General features: G+C 29.8%; 2 protein-coding genes across 4 annotated transcripts in view; one reads left to right on the top strand and one right to left on the bottom strand.

Annotated features, from left to right (window-relative positions):
- Positions 1–10989, top strand: part of LOC123299942 (cytosolic purine 5'-nucleotidase) — a 41087-nt gene extending 30098 nt beyond the window's left edge. For all 3 annotated transcript variants that reach the window (XM_044882366.1, XM_044882364.1, XM_044882367.1), the window contains 6 exons: positions 4829–5116; positions 6103–6701; positions 7091–7313; positions 7386–7533; positions 8695–8934; positions 9982–10989. In XM_044882366.1, the coding sequence (XP_044738301.1) occupies positions 4829–5116; positions 6103–6701; positions 7091–7313; positions 7386–7533; positions 8695–8934; positions 9982–10149 (1666 nt within the window). In that variant the 3' untranslated portion in view covers positions 10150–10989. The remainder of the gene's footprint in view (positions 1–4828; positions 5117–6102; positions 6702–7090; positions 7314–7385; positions 7534–8694; positions 8935–9981) is intronic.
- A 170-nt stretch (positions 10990–11159) lies between these two features.
- On the bottom strand, positions 11160–12039 carry LOC123300682 (protein FRA10AC1). The gene is made up of 2 exons (XM_044883294.1): positions 11571–12039; positions 11160–11503 (listed from the first exon to the last, which is right to left on the bottom strand). Exons 1-2 carry the CDS (start codon positions 12010–12012, stop codon positions 11211–11213), a joined length of 735 nt encoding a protein of 244 aa, XP_044739229.1. The 5' UTR covers positions 12013–12039; the 3' UTR covers positions 11160–11210.
- Positions 12040–17172: the final 5133 nt, after the last annotated feature.

Here is a 17172-nt window from a genome sequence, read left to right as displayed (position 1 = left end):
GTATAGTAACCTTGATTGTGGAAATGTTTTTTCCTCTTTACAAAACTGCATCACACTAAACTTTAATTAGTTATTTACACTTTGCATTGTTTTGTGTTCAGCATTAACCTTTGTTTTTTACCCACTGACCCATTTGCAACATAAAAACTTTTACAGCATACGTAGGCTAAGTGTCTGGAGCCAATATACAGGTTTTTGTGTCTATAATAAAAGGAAGGAACTCCAGTGCCGGCACCAGCAAAGAGTCAATACATTAACTAATTATATTAAGTTTACAATTCATGTTTTGGGAACTGACATGGAGACGTGGCTTAAAAAAAATGTCGGAAAGTAACTTACACTTTTAAATGTTTAACTCATGTGATAGTCAAAAAAACGTTAAAAAAAAACCTTTTTCGTTTTCTATTCGTCGTTTGTTGATAGAAATTTATTTATAATTAATATAGACTTTAATGAAAATTACTTAAAAATTATGCTCAAAGCTTTAAAGTTGGCGTTTTTTGAACGATTATTACATGAGGCGTGTTTACTCAAAAACAAAAATCCATCAACTTCAGAATAATTATAATAACCAGATAATACCTGGCAGTCAATTTGAATGTTATGTAAGCGGCAGACAGAATTAGTTGCGAAATAAAATATAAACTAAAGTGTTTGCAGTCTGAAAACTGGAAAAACAAAGATTTTTATAGATCTTACTAATGCCCAAAGTATTACAATGTCGATAAAATATTTAATTAATTTATTATTATTATTATTATACAAATTTAACTTCGAAATAATTATTATAATATTTGTAGTAATAAAAAATTGTTATTAAAAAAATTTTCTAATAACACTGTACGATCGCTTGCTTTTGGAAATTTATGGAAAACTACGTATAAATTTGTATTTGCTTTACTCTTACAATCTCTAACTGCACAAGTTACTCTATTTTTTGATTTAACACGTTCTGTAAAAATTCCAACTTCCATTTAAATTTTATTTATCGATAATTTATTATAAACAATTTATTGCTAATATAAAGAGTATGTATTTGCTCGACAATTGTAACCCATTAATAGTTTATTTTTCTACCACCAGACTGCGTGCCTCGATTTGTCAGTTCCTATTATTAAAACACCTACCTATTCAAAATTTTGAATGGGCCAACCATAATTTTCAGATTCATTCCAACTGAACTGAACCCTTGATTTACTCGAATTTAGGTACTGACATAATTGAAAAAAAAAACAAGTACCTACTCATTTTGTAACTGTGTTTTTCACATGGTTTATTTTGCAACTGAACTTGTTTCTGAGTATAAAATGAAATTACGTCGGGATATCACACTTCATGCACAATTTTGGCGACATCTGAAAAATTACACGTCCAATGGTCAAAATGACCCAATTTTTGCATTGGCAAAATGGCCCTACAAAAATAATTTTTTCTAAATCGGAGACAAAACAATTTTTCCGATTTTTTGCAATTCTCTTCAGATAGAAAATCACAAAAATAACAAATTTGATTAATTACGTAATTTTGCTACAAAAATTGGATTCATTTAACGATCGGGTAAATTGTTTTGAGATAGAAATTTATGAAAATTGGGTTGTTTTTCGATCGATCGATAAATTTCTAAAGTATAGACTGAAGAAATTGCTCCGAGATATCACTTTTTCACTTAACTACTCAAATTTACCATAATAAATCCTTTTCGTTAAAACATAAATAATTTACGCATTTTATTAAAAATATCTGGATGACCCAGCTTTGCTCGGTATTCTTAAAAAGACACAAATTTTATCACTAATAGAAGACCGTTTTAAATGTCTCCACACAAATACCAATTTGAATCATTAACTACGATATACACCAATAGATGTCAGGAAGAGTTATAATTTGCATTGTATTTCATTAACTACGATATACACCAATAGATGTCGGGAAGAGTTATAGTTTGCATTGCCGGTTTCATTTTTTCATGAAAAAACGAATAAAACGACGTTTTTTTAAAATGAAACCTTGTTAGATCGACTTATCGCCCCAAAAAACCCCTACATACTCATTTTCATGAAAATCGTTGGAGCCATTTCCAAGATCGTAAATATATATATACAAGAATTGCTCGTTTAAATATATAAGATATATCCCCTTCAGAACCCACAATAAAATTTTATTCAGGACCCACAAAATGCATAGTATAGCCCACAGAACTGCTCATCTTAATTTGAATAATAAAGAATCTAGGCTAATTTGAAACTAGCTAAACAATAGCCATCGGTAAAATCATATATATTGACATTTGTTTTTCACCTACGGACCACTAATTTAATATGAATCATACATAGTCCAAATAATAAATAGAGGAATTAAATTAATTATTAAATTCTTAGTATTAAAAAAATCATAAAATTTTTGCACGGATATTAATTGTTATTAAATTTTATTGAAGACAAACCGCCGCATCGTTCCGCGCGCTTTTTTTTTACAAAACGGAAATATTCAATTTAAAATTTATTATTTATAGGAACAAAAAGATGGATATAAAATGTTCGTTACCAATTTAGTTTTATTATAAATTTTTTTTTGTTATCAATTAAATTAAATAGATATTTTATTTTATTATTAATTAATTATTTAATTCGTAATTATTGTAGTATAAAATTACAATTAGTTTCATTCAGATTATCATATTAATATTATCATTACTTTAAAATTAGAATTCAATTTTTTTTTAAGCAAAATGTGTTATAGATAATAAACGTAACCTTTGAACTACAATTACGCGGCTGTCAGCATAGACGTAACAATCCGCATTTTAGAATTTTCGAAAAACAATTTAAAACAGGAAAAAAAATAGTTAAAAATTTTTTTGCTTGTTGTTGTGCCACTCTAATAAAACTTATTCCAGGCCCCTCAATAATTAATTCTAGCGGCGCCTTAGGCCGACCCTCGCGGGACGTATTTTTAACAGTAAAGAAAAGAGTAATATATGACATCGAAAATATACAGACTTGTTAAATACGTGTAAATATATAAAAATCTTAGTTTAAACCATCCCAGCAAAGGGATGATCAGTATGGTTGAAGATTGGCCATTCCTTCAAAAGACTGACTGACATGGCTGAAGAGTATTAACCGCTACTCTAAATTAAGCCAAGGGCCTATTAACCAGTAACCTTATTAGGCAAAAACTTCTAGCCCGTTGAACTTCGGCTTTCGATAACAATGAAAGTAATCCTCGATTGTTAATTCGATTTTTTGTACGCTACATCTTAATATTGACATATTCAGCCTTATTTAAGTATTATTAAACCAAACAAGTGATAACAAACAATTGACTGCATTAATTCTTGAAATACCATGTATAGACTGTGTTGATTACACTGTCACATTACAAATACATACATGTCACACATACATAACTGATATTACCTTATAATACATACTATACAATTTGCGCCTTCGCGGGTAAACAGTGATGTTTACGAAAAAATTTTTCAAACAAACGTTGTTTATTTTTTTATAAGGAACATTTTTTACATTTAAACTTTTGCTCTATCTCTAGCAGTTTAGAAGATGGGTCCTGCGGACCCAAGACCCTATTGGCCCATGTTGCTCATTTACGAACTCGACCTCATTTATTACTTCCTAAGTACGCTGTAAAAATTTCAGCTTGATATCTCTTTTCGTTCTTGAGTTATCATGTTGCCAGACAGACAACCGGAAATGGACTAATTAGGTGATTTAATGAACACCCATGTCAAAATTTTGTTCGTAGCATCAACGTTTTTAAGCGTTACAAACTTAGGACTAAAATTAATATACTATGTATATTTCATATATACATGGTATAATAATATTTTATGCATCCCTAATTTTAAGTCAATTGAAAAAAATGGTTGTTATAGCTTCCTGATAGCGCCGAAAAATTTTGAAAATGAAGTAAATATGAAAATTTTTACTCATTTTATTAAAAATCAAACTTGAATAATACTATTCTAAAAACGAAACCAAAATTTCCATTTTTCTTGCTTTATTGGAAGTGGTACCATATCCGATTAATCATTTTAATGCTCAAATTGAACAGTACCTTTCCTTTAAAAATGAGCAAATTATTCTATTCGAAGATCCCCATGTATTCAAACGTCTTTCTTGAACTAAAAATTTGCACACAGTTCAGTGAAAAACCCTGTGCATAAAATAAACGCATAAAAATATCTGATTAATATAAAGAAGTCATTTAAGAAAGAAAGATAGTCACTGTTACACACAAAATAATAAGAGTATCTTTCTTCTCACTTCCTCAGTGAATATAATATAGGCTATAAACAAACAAACATATACGTATTATATGCATCTAACGTATAAATTTAAAATATATACAATATCTGTATACATACTATATAATGTTCTAACCTAATATGCACCCTCACGGGTAAACAGTGATGTTTACGAAAAATGTTTCAATCAAATAAGGAACATTTTTTGCATTTAAATTTTTGTTCTAGCTATAACGGTTTACAAATTGGGCCCAATTGACCTATTTTGCTCATTTACGAACTTAGCCTCACTTTTTACCTCCTGAGCAAGCCAAAAAATTTCAGTTTGATATTCTTCGTTTTTGAGTTATTGTGTTCACAGACGGACCAACAGACAGACAGACAACCGTAATTGGACTAATTAAGTGATTTTATGAACGCCTAAACCAAAATATTGTTCGTAGCATCAATATTTTAAGCGTTACAAACTTGGGACTAAACTTAGTATACCTTGATATATTTCATTTATATATATATGGTATAAAAATAATAATAATTAACTTTCTTTTCTTTTTGTTTCAGAATTTTTGTGAATCGTAGTTTACATTTAGAAAATATTAAATACTATGGCTTCGATATGGATTATACATTGGCTGAATACAAGTCACCAGAATATGAAAAATTGGGCTTTGATTTAGTGAAAACACGTTTAGTCTCTTTAGGATATCCAAAAGAAATTTTAGAATTTGAATATGATAGTTCTTTTCCAATACGTGGTCTTTGGTTTGATACTTTGTATGGTAATTTATTAAAAGTGGACTCATACGGCAATATTTTAGTTTGTGTACATGGATTTGAATTTTTAAAGCAGTAAGTATCGAAATTTTTGTACTGTTTTATGTTTATTTAATAATTACTCCGAAATTGTCGAATTTCTTACATGTGCTGTATTTTATGTAATAAAAAGTCAGATCTCTGAGAAGACAATTAAAAACTACCAATGGTAATGGTTTTCTATTCGGAGTTTGTCGATTATCGCCATATTTTTTTTTTTTTGTGGTCATGCATGCAGTCTAGTTTATTCTAATAATTCAGTTGTCGTTAAAAGTTACAAATTTGACAAAAATCTCTGTACCTGCAGGCAGACTTTAAACTATCTCGCTCAAATTCATTCTTTTCCGACTTCGGTTTCACTCTATCTTAAGGAATATCTTTCAACGTGTCTATGGCAGCTTATTACACCACCAAAACAACCTGGTTTTTTGGAATTATTATTAAAAAAATATATTTGTCACGCCATTAAAATTTCAGCGTAGATTAAAAATATTTGTTCACTATTTTAAACAATATCATTGGACTGATCTGGCTCGGAGTCCCACCACTCAAATGACCTACGGTTCATATTTTACCCTTATTGTTGATACTAAACTAGAATTTTTATTTCATGCTGGGTCAATAATATTTTTCAACACATATATTTTACCTTACTTCTATCTTGCGTTGTACGGACGATACTTTTAAGCTATATAACTAGAAAGGTCAAATCCTTGCTCTAAATATATCTCCAGATCTTGGATTTTACTGCAATCATTCGTAACGCTAGAGGATCTTACTCCGAAACCCGACTACCTAACTCCCATCGAAGTATCGTATACCGACGTTTCTTATTCGACTTTCACGAAAATTTTTTTTGATCATGTAGTCCGTAGATCTTGCCTGCGTCCGTCAGTATCCTCGAGAGTCGATAAAGTTGCCCAACTTCCATAAAATTTATTTCTTGAGTCTCGGAGCACTCTTTACCCTCTATCGTATCGCATTAATTTGGCTTTGCTTAATTTTCAATTTTTGTTTTTCAGATCGCAAGTATATGAATTATATCCAAATAAATTTTTACAGTTAGACGAATCACGTGTATACGTATTAAACACCCTATTCAACTTACCCGAAACGTATTTATTAGCATGTCTAATCGATTATTTCACAAATTCACGACAGTATACCGCCTCAGTGAATGGTATCAAAGTTGGAGAACTCTTTATGAGCTATCAATCAATCTTTCAAGATATACGTGGCGCTGTCGATTGGGTGCATATACAGGGTGACTTTAAAGAGAAAACAATACAAAATATTGAACGTTATGTAAAGAAAGATGAACGTTTACCAATGTTCTTAAATCGTATACGTGAGAGTGGTGCAAAAATATTTTTATTGACGAATAGTGATTATAAATATACGGATGCAATTATGTCATATTTGTTCGATTTTCCACATGGTGCACGCGCAGATGAACCTCACCGTAATTGGAAAACATATTTTGATATAATTGTCGTGGATGCACGCAAACCTTTGTTCTTTGGTGCTGGTACAATCTTTCGACTGGTGGATACTGAAACAGGAGAATTGAAAATTGGTACACATACAGGACCATTAAAAGGGAATGAAGTTTATTCTGGAGGTAAGCATATGCTTTTATTTTCCAATTTGTGTGTAATAGTTTGATCAAACACACCAAGAGGTACAATTACACAAAGTTAAATCAACATTGCTGGGAAATAAACATTTTTTTAACTAAAATTTCAATTATCCATTTGTTACTTAAAAAAAAAAAAAAACATATAACAATATATCATCAATTTCAAACTTGTCAGCGCAATACAAAATTTTCCGGGATCTAAGTAAAAAGAATATCAAATTACCGCGAACAGTTTGTCATAAAGGATCGTTGTCAGATTAGTCACAAAAGTGTCGAACTCAGGCCTAGGTCGAAAAAAAATTAAAAATTTACGTATTTTGTAAACTGCAGAGTGCAACTTACACATAATGATCCTCGATTTTCTTTTCTAGGTTCGTGTGATGTATTTACTGACTTTATTGGTGCAAAAGGTAAAGATGTTTTATACGTTGGTGATCATATTTTCGGTGATATATTAAAAAGTAAAAAAATTCGTGGATGGCGAACATTTTTAATTGTACCAGAATTAGTACAAGAATTACATGTATGGACTGACAAATGTCAATTATTCACAGAGTTGCAGGAATTGGATATAAAACTTGGTGAAATGTACAAGTATGTATTGTGGAAACCCAAAAATTTGTTTATTTAGTATGACTAATTGTTAATACAAATTAATTATTCCAGAAATTTAGACAGTAGTACAAAAGAAAAGCCCGATATTTCAAAATTACGTAGTTCAATAAGGGATGTTACACATAAAATGGATTTGTCATATGGTATGTTAGGAAGTTTATTCAGATCTGGATCCAGGCAAACATTTTTCTCCGCTCAGGTAAGGCAAAATCATTCCTTAAGCCAAATTAAGCTATATATAGCGACTTTTTAAGAGTCTTGACTCGTTGAAATATTAAGTACCATGTAGGAGATTGACTCATCTGTAGTCAGTGGCAGATTTAGACTTAGGCCTGTGAGGCCTAGGGCTACTCTTGTGGAAATATTTCAGACAAAAGACTTAAAGAGTCTTGCTAATATAAAAGAAAATTTTTTCAGAATTAGAAAAACTTTTAAGTCTTTCGTTTGAAATATTTCCACAAGGGTAGGGCGACAACATTTTAGTGGCGCCTCTTAAATATGTTAAAAATATTATTTTTTTTATTGTAATTGAAAGTAATTATCGTTCATAAGTAAATGAAAATTATTGATTTTGACTTTAAAAATAGAGTTATTGAAACTCGTCGATGTATGCATATGTATATTTCGTTACATAAAAGGACGCCATCACTATCAAATCCACCACTGTTTATAGCCATCTATAGTCCTCAAACCATTAAGACCTACCTATTAAAGAATGCCAAAAAAATCTGCGAAGTGTCGAACACTCAGGTACGAAACTCTCGCCACTTTAAATTAGTTTTTGAAAAAAGTCTCTCTAACATATTAAGTTGATTTTGATATTTGAGGGCAACTCATTTAGAGAAGGTAAACACTCTTACGTTTTCGTTGAGGTAGGTCAGCAAGCTTACGAGTTTTAAAATTTTTTAACTATTGGTGAAGATATGGGCATGGTTAAGTCGCTGCATATTACAATGTTGTCTTATCTATTCATAAACCACCTTAATGGCAATCATGCTCGCTTGATACTCGCTTTGGAGCTTTAGTTTTGGCTTTTTTAGTTAATATTTCAGTTACCAATAGGTGCATAAATTGAATCCAAAAACTTTTTCGAAAAGACTCGACGTAAGCTGCCAATATATGTTCAGAAAATGAACCCAAAAACTTATTTCTCGGGGAGCTTTGATTTACCAATGTATCACCTGATACAGATATATCACTCTTTGAAAGAATTTATTTATAATTCATTACTTGATGCGCACAGTCCTTAACTCCGAATTCAATTTATTTACGAACTGACTGTCTTGGTATTTTTACAAACTTCTTCATAGTGCTCAAAAATTGATTGGAAATTAACTTCATGATTGATTTCTTTTTTCAGGTGGTACGTTATGCCGATTTATACGCAGCTACATTTATGAATTTAATTTACTATCCATTCTCATACATGTTCCGTGCACCTGCCATGTTAATGCCACACGAAAGTACCGTAGCTCACGAACAACGCTATGTAGCCGATACACCAATCCTAAATCGGGCACGTACCGTATCAAATAGTGGTATGCCAAAGGAACTTATTCAAGAAGTCGAAGAAGAAGATACAAGTGTAAAGATAAGTAAAGTAAGTAATGCTTTTTTCTGCCTCGATGATGATCAACAATGGTGAAAAGCCTACACCATCGCTCATCCATCACATACAACCAACCGCACCCTTGTTGCAACAGTATTTTTGAAATCCCGCTTGAAATATTTTATTTATTTGAAATGTTAAATATTTTTATAGAAAAATTAGTTAGAAAAAGAAAAATTGAATGTGAACCTTTAAAAAAGAAATGTGAAAAATCTATTGAAAATTATATGAGATTGTATTCAAGATTAATAGTTGTCATTAATTTGATGTGGTAAATTTAGTTTTATTAGAATGTATTTTGTGTCTGCATGGGTGTAACTATTTAGAAAATTTTGACGGTCACATTTGAAAAAAAGTTAGGCTCTACACGGATGTTTTTTCGGTAAGAAAATACAATTGCATTAAACCAGAAAAAATTGATCACTCAGATAAGTGTAATCCTTAAAATGGAGAATCATATTTTTATTAATTAATTATTCTAAAATTTTTTCTAAATAATTTCTTTTGCAGTTCTTTCTGCAGGAATCACCGTCTGTGTAAAGTTAGCTATTTCGTATCCCAAAAATCCTTTGATAAAAGCATGAACAATCCAAAAGCTCTCACTAGAAAAATTTTAGTTCTTAAATTGCGATTTTTGGTGTTAAAAATAATTATTTAAAATAAAAATTGAATTATATTGTTTCGGAAAGTGATTTCTTGATCGGGAACTGAACAAGGAAAAGGTGATCCTTTTTTAATCTTTTGGTTACACCCATGATCATTTGTATATATAAGAAAATCACCCATTTTCATAAATTCATAGAAGGTAGTGCTTATATGTAATTTTCATTTAAAAAAAATAAAGGATAAAGAACTAAATTTAATGTAAACAAAAACGAAAAGTGATCCATGCAATCTTTTTTAAATTTAAACTTTTAATTTTCACCGTTTATCCAAAAATCGACAATTATTTCCACATTAAATCCACAAAACGATGTAAGAAATCGACATTAAATTAACTAAAATTATTTAAAATTAAATTTCTTTTTTTTTTCTTAGTTAACACGTGCAAATAGCACAATTCCACATGTGCGAGCGGAAACCCCAAGAACAGTTACCCATCACCATGATGACGATTACGATGAAGATGATAGCGATGGCAGCAAAGAAAGTGTAAAAAATGAACAGAAATTAAAATCGACTAGTGACGGCGTCGAAAATAAATAAATATAATACCATAAAAATGTCCTCTGTTCTTCCTACTGTTTTTTTCTTTTTTGTTTCGAAAATGTGTACAATAAAAATATGAAATATACTATTTTATAGCACGATTCGTCGAAAGCAAGTTTATTAATCGTAGGGAATCGAAAATTCGGGTTAGCTTTTAAATTCGAATTTAATTTATTTTTCCGAATCTCAGACTAAAGATTAATTATACGTTTTTGTAAGTATAATAATTACAAAACTATTATTTGTAATATGGTAACTCCAGAATTCGATTTATATTTTGTTTTTATTGTTTAAAAGCGGACATTAACTGAATGCTTTTTTTCTTAGTCGATGGGATTCTATTTTTTAGTGATTTAATTTTTATAATTACGAATTTAAAAGTGAAATCGAATTTTTTTTTATAGAATTTGCGTTTTTTTAAAAATAAGACGACTACCAAGTAGTTTAAAGTACTGACAGAATTTTTTCGTAGATTGTTAGAATCATCTAATCTAATAAGAAATGGCTATAAGTGAAATCTACAGTAACTTGTTCGAACACGAACAAGTTAAGACGAATGATGTGTTAACTCTTTAAAGCTTTAATCTGAACAAAGATGCTTCCATTTTTGAAAAATTACGTGAAAAAAATAAGCACAAAGTTTAAGAAAAAAATGTTATCAGGGTTTAATGAATGCCTAAATTATAAAAATAGTGCTTAAGTTTAAAAAATTTAGCCAAGTGCAGGTTTCGAACTAAACTTCCCAGGTTCGAAAAGTTCTTCAAATTTCAATCAATTTTATTATGAGAAAATTAATTACGCTCAAAAACTTTATTATTTTTTAATTTAGATTTTAGATTTTTCTTATCAAATCTTTAGATATTTTTGTGTAGTTTTCGAAAAAAAAATTCAATTTTGTATTTTGTACCAAAATCGTTAAAAACAAAACTTTTTAATACCCCTGGAATAAAAAATAAAATGTTATAAAAAAATGTATAAAAAAATTGTTGAAAATAAAAGAATAATTATTCAAATAGAAAGAGGTTTATTTTATTTTTTTGTTTGTTTAGTAAATTTGATTACAGTAATAATTCTTCTAAGAATTCTGCAAATTCATCTCCTCTGGATTTTTCAATTTCTTCCTCTCTTGGTCTGGTCCAAATATTTTCATCGTCCGGCAAAGTCGTCGAACTACTTGGTTCATTAATTTCTTCTCGAGTTATTGTCGAATCATTTGCATTCGTTTCTTCAACTTCTTTTATACCTTCTTCCTCTTTCGATGAATGCTTTTTCTTTTTATGAACCTTCAACCGTTTGATTTCACGTTTTCTGGAACGATAATTTAATTTTATTGAACATTCCGGGCATAATCCTGAAATATTAATTCAACAAAAAACAAAAACGTTGGAAAATGCTACATATAATACAAAAAAACATACTTAATTTAACGAGTGCATTCTTTTTTTCACCCTGTTCAATGTAACCGAAATTTACTTCCCATGTACGCAATCCTTCTTTTTCTTCACATCGTTTATTGCCACAACTAAATTGTCCTTTCCCAGTGATCACTTCTGGTTCGGTACGCCATCGCATTGCAATCATATTTTCCTTGTACCGTGATAAATCGGATATGCAATATTCTTTGAATAATTTGTCATAATATTTTCGTGCCAGTTGTTCTTCCCACGTATTAGGTGCATTATCATCTTCCCACAGGAATCGATGATTTTCACGAATAACATCAATATCACGTTTATCGCGAGTTGTATCTCGTTTTAGTAATCTTGAAGCACCTGGTTTACTTAATACATAATCGTTAATTAAACGTTTGTGTAAATCGTAAGCATTTAATGACCGAAATTGTACTTTTATCGATGTCATATTTTTCTACGTTTTGTTTTCATTAAACATAACCTTAAAACGTAAATACAATCCATTTCAAAAGTTGTAGAAGGCGATAAAGATATGCATGTATTAAATAAAAGAGAAGGATAGAAGAGTACTAACTACTCTTTGCGTCTTATATCTTTGTTTAACTGTTATTAATTTTTGCAGGAAAGAGCAAGATAGTAAGTTTAGCAGTTTATCCATATGAAAAGTCTAATCCACAAGATTCACATTTTCCTTAGCTTTGAAGTAATTATAAGAAGACAGATGTCCTTACTACTCGTTTTAGAATTAATGAAGCAAATTCAAAATTAAAAAATTAATGAATTTAAACAAATATGCGAAATTTAAATTTTGGAATCTAATAAATTGGATAAATCAATATACGTGCTTATTTTAAATGATTTTAAATGAAAGAAAAATATTTTGTCGTTTTTAAGTTAGCAATTTGGGCTTATTTAATTTTAAATAAAAAATAAAACAGATTACTTTCTAATTGATAACATCAATAGAATTATTAATTAATACAAATATTGAATTAATAAAATAAAAATGTATCATATTTAACAAATAATTAAAAATAAATTTACTATGCATTAATTGACCGGAAATAAACGGTTTTACTTTGGTGTAGTCACATGAATTGCATATATGATTTTTTTTTTGGCATTCAGTAGTAATATTATTTGTGTAACGTTACTTGAATTTTTAATTATTCATTGCACTGAATCTTAAAGAAGTAAAGTATATCAAAATTTTATGGAACTTGACCGAAATACTTCTTCTTCTTCTTCTTCTGAACTTGAAAACTAGGAAAATTACATGAATATTTTGAGGATTTAATTGCTCATTGATCGCATTCCGCCCAAATTATTTATGTCGCAACGCAGTTATTCCTGCATATACCTCCTTCATATAAGATCATCTAATTACCAATGTTTTTATTCTATAAATTTGAAGCTCTTTCGGCGTTTGTTTCGTTGTTTATTCATTTTCTGTCATTAAATTATTGATTAATTATTGATTAAATGTTTTCAAAAGTTTTCCGACTTTCAGAGATAGTTGTACTTTACATATTCTTTTTCTGAATTTCAAGTATTCTGAGTTCAGAACAGATTTACTACCACAATAGGGCGATTCTGGAAATATCTCCAAAGATACTTAAATATATATTTAATCGTCTAATTAATGAACTATATTTTTATATTTTTTGAATTTGGATTTATTGGATAATTATCCCCATAGACATCTAACTGTAATATAAGGATGAATTTTTGTTGACTTCAAGTTGAGACATAGTTATTGAAATATAATAGAAATATTTTTTATCTATGATTATCCTAAATAATTCACACTTGAAAATATTATTCATTTTGTAATTGAATGACAAGTTTTTGAGGATTCGGGTGGAGAAAGTGCTTTGAAATATCATATCACGTATTTTAAGATGATATATCTCAGATATTAATGGTCCAATTGTCAAAAAACCCCGATTTTTTTTTGAAAAATATTTTTTTACCCAAACAGGAAGCAAACAAATTTTCCCAATTTTTTGAAATTTTCATAAGAAATATTATATCCCTTTTGAAAAAATAAAGAAAATCACAAAAAAAATTTTTGTATAATTTGATGAAACTTGGTAAATGAGGTAATTTTCCCCTAAAAGATCCAAAAAAGTTTCATTTATCGATTTTTTGAGTAATTTTTGAGATATCGGTTAAATTTCACATGAAAAGCATTTCGAGCCGATTCTCGAAAAATACTATCTAATCGTCAAATGAATTGGACTTTTATATTTTGTTTATTCTAATGACGCTAAAATAATTCAAAGACACGTTAATCTGATTAATCAGTAAATCATGATTTATAATTTCAATCAAACTTTTATTTGCCAAAATAGTACCTCCTTAAGAATGTTTATTGATCGATCTGTTTTACTATGTGCGTTCATAGGGAGACAGTAATTTTTAAATAATTTTAAATTAATAATATTTATAAATTTTTTTAAATTCTGTTAAAAGTTTAAATGATTATTAACTGGTTAAAGTTTCAAGTATAGTTATCGATAATATTATTTTTGAGAAATTTATATTTTCCATTTAAGTAATTCCATGTTAAACCTTGCTTTTTTCACTTTTTACCTACTTAAACGAAATTAAACCGATAAAAGTTGTTTTTTTCTTAAATCATTCAAAATGATTTAAACTTTTATATTATCATAATTTCTTTTATTTGTCTATGCGAACAATTGTCTCATGGATGTACGACCTTAAACGATCACTCCTTTAAGCCATTAGGGCTTTCAAACCTAAAAGTTTTGATTCCACAATTAAAACCGGCATATCATAATACAAATATGTGCAAAATTATTTTTCCTCATAGGCTAATTATTCTATCAGACGCTCCATATACAGGGAACAACACTGTAAAGATAGTAGGACTCAAAAAAATTACTTAACATGACAATTAGGCCGTCTTAGCGGAGTCTATTCTCATTTTTTCCAAAGAAAAATCAATATTCAAGAAATGCAAGCCATAACATATAAAAAAATATGATTTAGTAGAAGCCAATACCTTTATAAATAAATAAAAAAATTAAAATTCAATGCATGTAGAAACGAAATTAAAATTCATTCCCGAATACGTTTATATGATCGAGGAATTTGATTTACAAAATCACCTAGTGATCTACATTTTTTTGTTTAAACAGACACATTCTTGTGGCGGGGGTGTAGAGTATCACTTATGAAAAATATCCTTAACACTGATTAATATCATGAAAATTTCAGTTGATGAACGCACTTTGCGAACGTTGGATCTCATAATGAAAATATAGTGAATTCAAAAAACAAAAATGATGGGTGTCTTGAAATATAGTGTTTTAGTTTTGTGTTTAACTAATTTTTATGTGTATTGTTTAGAAAATTCTACAACAGCTGCACCAACTGTTGAAAATGAACATAAAAATCATGCCGTAACGATTGTTACAGCTAACGATATTAAGGCAGATGAATCGGTTTTACGAGCCTCACGTGATACGTATATAGAAGCGTATATGAAATCACATGGTGGACCCTTTTCGATTCCAGTGCCAAAGAAACAAATTATGAATCGGGATGAAAATTATCCACCTGCTGATTTCTATCCAAGGCCGCAAAATGACTACGGATCTCCAATTTATACAAATGGTAATGAAAGTTAAATTTTTATTTGGGATAAAAAGTAAATAGTGTTAAAAAGTTAAATAGCTAAAGCTCTTTTTGTAATCCTCAAACCAATAAGACGGGAGTAATAAGACCGCTATGTGTGTGTGTCTGCTTGTCTGTGGCATTGTAGCTTCTAAATGGATAACCCGATTTTATTTTGTTTAAAAGGTATTTTAATCGTGAGTGGTTTTAGCTACGTTTCAAGAGCGCGGTTTAGGCTTTGGACTTTTATTTAGTTTAAAATAGAGACGAGTATATTCAATATTGATTCACTTTGGAGAGAGCTACAAGAAAAAAACTGCATTTGTCGGGGATTTTTTAAATTTTGTAAAGCATCCCGGACCACTGTATATGAAAAATGGCTTTCGGTCAAATGTCGCCAGAAGTTGGGGAGATATTCTTCTTGCCATTCTGAGCAAATATCATTTGAAATTACACAGTATATTTTGGATTCTCTGTTTTTTCCTTTTGTAACCCCCGAACTAGAAAAATGTGTTACAAGTTTGATCGCTATGTGTGTGTGTCTGTCTTTCTGTTTGTCTGTCTGTCTGTGGCATCGTAGCTCCTAAACTAATGAACTGATTTTGATTTTTTTTTTTTGTTTCTTTTGAAAGTTAATTTAATGGATAGTGTCCTTAGATATGTTTCAAGTGCAAGTTAAGGGTTCCGTACTCCAAAAATTTGTCGGAGGTTTTTTAAATTTTGTAAATTTCACTTGTATAAATATAAAATATTATAAGTTTATTATTCATATCGTAAAAAGTTATCTCTCCTTTTGAATCAAAAATCTAAATAGGCGCAGAGTTAAAATTGCCCAAACCTAATAAAATTAGCACGCAATTGATAATTTGAATACTTTATCAAATAGATTTTTTTTATTGTTTTTGTTTATTCGATTAAATGGAAGTTACTAGTCTATTTTATCATAAACCTACTAGCTGCTATATACTAAAACTTTATTTTTGAGCTATCTTGTCTCTTCGTTTGATATCAACAATCACCTTAATGTTAAAGTTTTCATTGTTTTTTTATAGAACAACCAAAAATAGCAAATAACGGAGCACCTCCATCTGGTCCTGGTTATTCCTACAATCCACCCGCTCAACCATCACCAAGTTATAGCAGTCCACAAAATAGTTATGGACCTCCAGCAAGTGGTCCACCATCTAATATGTACGGACCACCACAAATTCCAGCAACACAGGCATGGCCTGCTCCTGTATATGGAGCACCTACAGCCCCTGCATACGGTCCACCACCTCCCACTACAATTGCCGGTATTGAAATGCCACATTCAATGATGGGATTTTTGGATCAATTTAAAATGAAATTAAATATATTTACATTGTTAAAAATAATATTGAAATTGGTGATCTTTAAAAAGATTGTGAAATTCATTGCGATATTAATGCTGTTACTGTTTATACCACAATTTAAGCCGAAGGAAATGTCTATGGGTACGGAAAATGATGAAAATGATGATAGTGACATGCAAACGATGATGAATGATGACGATGACGATATGATGATGAGAAAATTGTCTCCTCGTTCTTCAAATGGTAAAAAAATTTTTAATTCACAAGGTTCACTACCACACTTTAGGCGACAAAACTTCATGATGAATTCTTTTAGAAGTCAACAAATTTGCTTTCATATTATTCGAATTTTATATTTATTGTTCAATGTTTCACTTCTGACACAATTGTTATATTAGGGGAGGGTGTCGCAAAATGATTCCCATAACAAAAAATGTAATTTATAGCCAAACTATTCGAGATATACAATCTCTATATGAATAAGCTAGGCTAGGTGGACATCTGTAGCTTTACTACAAGACAATTTAGCTAGATTTCCAAAAATTGTATTCGTATTAATTCATTGTCGATTTCTAAAGAATTCATTGTTGACTTCTAAATAATTCATCTTTTGTGGCCTCTACCATTTTGCT

The sequence above is a fragment of the Chrysoperla carnea genome, chromosome 5, assembly GCF_905475395.1.
Source record: "Chrysoperla carnea chromosome 5, inChrCarn1.1, whole genome shotgun sequence".
In the NCBI taxonomy this organism is placed as follows: domain Eukaryota; kingdom Metazoa; phylum Arthropoda; class Insecta; order Neuroptera; family Chrysopidae; genus Chrysoperla; species Chrysoperla carnea.
The sequence above is the reverse complement of the archived record's forward strand: the minus strand, read 5'-3'. Positions and strand labels throughout refer to the sequence as shown.

Coding starts and splice junctions, on each gene's coding strand:
- LOC123300682 (XM_044883294.1), bottom strand. CDS start 12,012: ATGACATCGATAAAAGTACAATTTCGGTCATTAAATGCTTACGATTTA. Junction 11,504..11,570: donor GAATGCACTCGTTAAATTAA/GTATGTTTTTTT, acceptor TTAATATTTCAG/GATTATGCCCGGAATGTTCA.